The sequence below is a fragment of the Gekko japonicus genome, unplaced genomic scaffold (genome assembly GCF_001447785.1).
Source record: "Gekko japonicus isolate JY-2015 unplaced genomic scaffold, Gekko_japonicus_V1.1 scaffold125, whole genome shotgun sequence".
NCBI classification, from domain to species: Eukaryota; Metazoa; Chordata; class Lepidosauria; order Squamata; family Gekkonidae; genus Gekko; species Gekko japonicus.
This window is the reverse complement of record NW_015165834.1, coordinates 1,379,538-1,386,002: the sequence shown is the minus strand read 5'-3', so window position 1 is coordinate 1,386,002 and position 6,465 is coordinate 1,379,538. Positions and strand designations below refer to the sequence as shown.

The 6,465-nt window shown below is 43.6% G+C and overlaps 1 protein-coding gene across 1 annotated transcript in view; it reads right to left on the bottom strand.

Annotated features, from left to right (window-relative positions):
• Positions 1-6,465, bottom strand: part of CSE1L (CSE1 chromosome segregation 1-like (yeast)) — a 40,114-nt gene that overhangs the window by 9,493 nt on the left and 24,156 nt on the right. The window contains exons 14-18 of the mRNA XM_015410911.1: positions 5,026-5,117; positions 3,810-3,916; positions 3,329-3,432; positions 2,267-2,364; positions 157-307 (exon numbers count right to left, since the gene is read on the bottom strand). Of these exons, the coding sequence (XP_015266397.1) occupies positions 157-307; positions 2,267-2,364; positions 3,329-3,432; positions 3,810-3,916; positions 5,026-5,117 (552 nt within the window). The remainder of the gene's footprint in view (positions 1-156; positions 308-2,266; positions 2,365-3,328; positions 3,433-3,809; positions 3,917-5,025; positions 5,118-6,465) is intronic.

Genomic DNA, 6,465 nt, shown 5'->3' with positions numbered 1-6,465 from the left:
AGGGGGGGGGGAGATACCTTTAGCATGATTCCTGTACTACTGCTTAGGATCCCAGCCAATGTTATTTGAACTATATGCACTTTCTGCGGCATCTGACTTGTGCCATCAACTAATTTGTGTATTTTAGTCCAAGCAGCTTAAATATTTTATTCATACCTTGCACATCATTCTGCAGGATTTCGGTGAACACCATGAACAACGCCTCTTCAAAGCTTCCAACTGCAGTGGGGTTGGCTTTGCAAGTTATCCTTATTGACAAGCAAATTGATTCAAACATGTAATGATTGAAGTGAGGCTTGCTTGGATTCTAAAGGTAAGATAGCAAACAAACAGCACAAAGTCACCGATGTGATTTTGTACCAACTAGAAACAGGATGTTTTGTGTACCATGACGATGTGAAAACTGTCTCACAGAACACCAGGCAGCTAACTACTTACATGAGCATCCCCAAGTTCCCCAAATCATGCCAAGTACTTCAAGTACTGGTATGTAACCTAACTCATTATCTCCTCCCTGGAATAACCAGGGCCTTCTCATACATGAATATGCCTTAAACTACGAAGTAACCTTACACCATGCTAAAATCAAGGTATATAGATCACTGGTACTCACTCCATGGCTTGTAGAGAGCCACATTCACAATTACCGTCAACCAAAAGAGCTACGTGCACTTCCACCTCTGGCATTAGTATCACAGCTTACTCCATTCCTCTGGCGGCGGCTGTTTGAAGGCAGAGACCACCTGCCGACCACAATCCCCATAAGGCAAGCACCTTGCCCACTTTTTTAAAACATGGGGCAAGTGCCACATTGTAGAACAGCACTCAGAAGAGCCACAAGTGGAATGTCAAACAGCCACATGTGGCGCCCGCCAGCATTCATTTTCACACTCTAAACCATGGTATGTTTAACGCTTATAGCTTCCATATGAAGAGAGGACTTCCAAGTGTTTGTGAATCTACCATGATTCTCCCCCCACCAAAGCGGACCCCCCCCCGTTACCTCAGAAACACCCACTTTTGCAGGGGCTACTTCTTTTGCAGGGGGGGGGGGGGAATGGCATTCAGTATTCTGTTCACAGTGTTCTGGACAAAATGTCCACTTCTCCAGCAACTAATCGGTATCTAGATTTCTAGATTAAGTCTGAGGCAAGTGGTTATCCTTTACTAGTCATTGAAGTCAAGACAAATACTAAAAAGCACAGCAGGAAGTTCTCCTGCATACATCAATAGCAGTGCTTTTGCACAGGTCACAATCCTTTTAACAAGGTTTCAAGCGGACTTGTGTTCATAAGACCAAAATGTGGCTACATGGTCTGCAGGAGAGCTTTTTGGACTCGGCTTGTGTTTTTGGACTTCTGCTCTGGCTCCTGACTCCCAGCTTTGAATCTGACGACCCTCTCGGCTGTGCTCTCTGGACTCTGACCTCTGGTAACGTTTGACTACGGCTGTGTCTGGTGTTTTGGGACTTGTTTAACGCTCTGTTGACTGCTCTCCCGGCTGACCCTCGGACTTGTCTTGTGACCCACCCTCCCTGGCTCTACCGTGACACCATGGAGCGATCAGAGATTAGAACAAATGCTGGATGTATGTCAGATTCTGAATATGCGGCATGTAAAATGCCCATAGCAGCCAGCATTCATTTTCACACTCTAAACCATGGTATGTTTAACGCTTATAGCTTCCATATGAAGAGAAGACTTACAAGTGTTTGTGAATCAACCATGATTTTCCCCTCACCAAAGCAGACCCCCCCCTTGTTACCTCACAAACACCCACTTTTGCAGGGGCTACTTCTCAAGTAACAAGTTCAAACACATCTGGGCACACAAACTAGCTGAGTGCACTTCTGGGTCTTGTCTAATCTCTTTCTTTGGGTTGGATCCCAAGACCAGAGAGGCTTCACTTGCAGAAGGCCTCTTCCTGCCTCCTGACTTGCCCCTGTTTTTTTGATTTCTGAAGACCTCCTTGTCACCTGAAAGGCTGCCCTTGAGCTTGGGGGATTCTTGGGAACAGTGGTGGACAGCAAGTATTCAGTCTGTGGAAATGGCACTCCTCTTCATCTTTTGCATGAGTTAAAGTGTCTTCTGTTCACACAAGCATACTTTTCAATCTAATCCCCAGCTTGGTTTTGTAATCACTGCACCAGATCTACAAGCAAGGCTTGTTGTCTGCAGACTGACTATTAACAAGCATCTAATCAGGCCGACAAAAAGAAAACAGAGGGCGATATGATTAATAAAGACTGTTATTTGTATATATTTACCTTACTGACAGTAAGCAGTTTCTGCGTAAGCTGAGTGATGAGAGAAGGGATATAAGGAATGATGGCTTCCTGAAGCAATGAAAAGCTTCTCATGATGGCTGGAAATTCAGAGATTTGTATTAATATTGGCAGGAAGGATTGCAGTGTCCTTTTACAAGCACCCATGTTTATGTCTTACAGAAAACATGCTGCAACTACAGTAAGAACTTTGTAAAGCAAAGGGAATCGTTGGAGGTTTACTCTTTGTTGAGGTCCAAACTGACGTCTGGTTTTGAGGCTCAGGTCTAAAAGAACAACAGTGAGAAGACATGCTATGTGGCCCCTTAGAGCTTTCAGTCCTCGGGAAACCAAATCAGTGATCCTGTGTTAGACCACACGACACCTAGCTACGGTGACTCCAAGCTCATTCAGAACAACTCGCTGTCTCCCGGCTTCAGCTGCCTTTTGTTCAAATGGAACGTCACCACAACCTTACTGGGTTAGTGTGTGTGTGTGGGGGGGGGGTTTCCTGTAAACTGCTCTGCGTATTAAGGAGCACTGAATAAAAAAAATATTACATGGCTGGTTGTTTCAGTCTACCAAGCCTACCGAGGCTATATGGGCAGAATAAAATTTATGTATTCATACTCTGCCCTTTGCAGTTCAAGGATAGCCAACTAACTGACAATTTTCCTTTTTAACATACATACACACACAAGAAAAAAATAAGAAAAGATAGTGGCCAAAGATCCAGAGATATTGCCTGAAGTTTGCAGAATGGGCTGTTCTGACAATCTGTGCCAGAAGGAAGGGAACATGCTGGTCTCTGGACCTGGCATGCCTGTGGTCAGTGAAGGAGGAAACGCTCTACAGCCCTTGCTAATGGACTTCTTGTAGGTAGGCTCTGAGCAGCTGCTGGTGGACTAGGTGGTAGGTGAGGCTGTTCTGTGTTTTTCCCTTTGCACAACCCTAGGGCAACAAACAGTTTTATTTGGCAGGAAGGGACACAGTGGTGGGTGGGTGTATACTCGAATGCACACATGTACTCTGAGTTTGCCTTTTCATCCTAATATAACCTCTTACCTTTCATAATATATTCATTTTCAGATGATCCCGGAAGTGCCAGGGCTTTGAAAAGGTTTGTTAGCAGAATTTCAACATATGGAGCCATCTCTGCAGCTGTAATTCTGCAGAAGAAAAGGCAGAGTGTTCAAGGATCTCTAGAGATTTTCAAATTGCCCAGCTTCCCCCCCCCCCATGTCCCCTCTAGAGAAGAAAGTCTATGCCAACTGGACACCAGAGAGAATGTAAGAAGCCTTCTATTTCAGGGAGATACAAGAAACAGAAACAGAGAAGGCCAACACACTATAAAGCTTCTCTAGAACTGGAACATAGACAATTGTTCAGTCAGCTGAAAGGAACCTGATTTTAGAACTATCTCAATGTGCATGCTGTGATCAATTAAAATACTTTAAACAAAAAAGAGGTAATCTCACTAGAGCAATGAAGAAATAAATGAGCAGTCAAATAGAAAAAAAAAACCCCACAACAGATACAAACTTACAGTGTTGTGTTGTTCGCCCCTTTCATTGTAAATAGTCTTTCAAGTGCATGAGCCGCATATGTATGAACTACAATACTTTCTGCTCTATACCTTGTGGCTAATAGCCACTGATGGACCTCTGCTCCATATGCTTATCTAATTCCCTTTTGAAGCCGTCCATGCTTGTAGCACCCACCACTTCCTGTGGCAGTGAATTCCATGTGTTAATCACTCTTTGGGTGAAGAAGTACTTCCTTTTATCTGTTCTAACCCGACCGCTCTGCAGTTTCATGGAGTGCCCACGAGTTCTTGTATTGTGAGAAAGGGAGAAAAGTACCTCTTTCTTTACCTGCTCTTTCCCATGCATAATCTTATAAACCTCGATCATGTCACCCCTCAGTCGTCTTTTCTCCAAGCTAAAGAGCCCTAAGCGTGTTAACCTTTCCTCATAGGGAAAGTGTTCCAACCCTTTTATCATTCGAGTTGCCCTTTTCTGCACTTTTTCCAAAGCTATAATATCCTTTTTAAGGTGTGGTGCCCAGAACTGCACACAGAGAGGAGACCATAGGCTTCTTTAACTGATAGACATGTCTTTCTTAAACCTTTTAAAAATGATAGTGTGCCTTCTATTAAACCAAGATCATGGTAGGGCCAAGTCAAAGTAAAATTCACTTGGCTGTTGGATGTCAGTTACAAGGTAAGTATAGTTACAGTAAGTAAGGTTTTGCAGAAATTACACGCAGGAAAGCAGAAGCCCTAAGCTGCTGTTCAGTGTGGAAGTCACACGCAGAGCCCTCCCACAGATGTCCTGGACGCCAGAGAAGACAGTGTCCCATCAGCAGACTATTTGTGATCCAAGTAACACTTGGATTTTAAGGTATTTGAATCAGCAAACAAATCCCCCCCAGATTAACATAATGGGTTGAATCCAGGATAAATTGGCAATTTCCACAGATCCCCATTCCCACTGCAGATCCCTCTGTGTGTCCCTCTTCAGGGTCCCCTGTCCCCCAAGAGCAGGATCTTGTGGAGATCAGTGGTCCGCAGTGGGGAAAAGGAGGCAGGAAAGTTCCATTCAGCTGATGGACAATATCCAAACCAATTGTTCTGTTTCCAAATACTCTATATTGCACTCCAAACAAACACGTTATGCGAAGGCGTGAACATCTCTTAAAGCTCATGTAGAATACTTCACACATGAAATAGTATGTTGCATAAAACTATTCCAGTTAGACACTTCAGAATTCAGACTAATACTACAACTTACTTGGTTCCTGAAAATCATGATGTACTTGATACCATCCGCTTTCAGCACAGGAAATTCATTCACTGTAAAAAAAAAAAGTTAGCTACGTCAGCTGTCTGTATTGCAGGATAAAAATTCAATAACACAGCACAGCATTTGAAAGAATAAACTACAAGGCACAATTCCAGTTTATAAACTTTACAGAGTCTCTCTCCAGCTGATGGTAAGACAGAGACGCCCAGTTAGATTAATCCATTGTCGATGTTTTCTGTTGCATTCTGTACAGACCTTTGCTTTATCCAACTGTCAACTTGTTCTTTAGTTTATATACATTTTGGGTGGCTTTAATTCAAGGGTGTCAAACTCATTTTGTTATGAGGGCCAGATCTGACATAAATGTCAGTTTACTGGGCCAGGCCACACGTGCCATAAAATGTAATGCCAGTACCGGAGATATAAATATAAAGAATGCAGGGAACCCAGTTATTGATTCCTAGAAGTGAAAGTGATTGATTTCCTGGGGAACTCACAAAAGCCTGGCTCTCCCAGATCCCCCCACCCCCAGTTCTCATCCCTCTTGTGTTTCCCCTACAAGTGGCAGAGCTGAGGGGAAGGCCTGATAGAGAGCCTGTTTTCAAAACCTCCATGGGGTGCTTTTTGTCCTCCTGCGACCCCTTTTCCTTCACAGGCTAAGAACAGAGCCAGTTTGGTATAGTGGTTAAGTGCGCAGACTCTAATCTGGGAGAACCAGGTTTGATTCCCCACTCCTCCACTTGCACCTGCTGGATGATCTTGGGCAAGCCATAGTTCTGGCACAGCTGTTCTTGAAAAAGAGCAGTTGCTGTCAGAGCTCTCTCAGCCCCACCTACCTCACAGGGTGTCTGTTGTGGGGAGGGGAAGGGAAAGGAGTTTGTAAGCCGCTCTGAGACTCCTTTGGGTAGTGAAGGGCGGGAAATAAATCCAATCTCCTCCTCCTCCTCGTGGGCCGGATAAGAGCCCTGGATGGGCCGGTTCTAGCCCATGGTCTGTATGTTTGACACCCTTGCTTTAATTGTTATAATTTCTTTTACATTAGTTTTGTTAGCTGACATTTGGGCTTCAACTGGTGGAGATCCATTTTTAAATGATAATTAAGACTGCAGAGTGATATGTAAAATGTCACATCCACACATGACTTGCTTTTCTTCATCCCTATCTCTATTTTCCATTCTGAAGAATTCCAGCCTTCCTTTAGCACATGCAACACCAGATTTTTCATGAAAATTTAAAGAAATCTCCTTAAAATTTCCCCAAAAGATAAACCAAACAGTCTTGGTAACTTCTGAGTTTTTTAATCTGTGGTTACACAATGGCTTTCTGCAAGCAGGAGCTACAGAAGTCCTAATCAATTTGTATTCATGTTTAAGAGCGATTGCATGTATAATTCTAGAC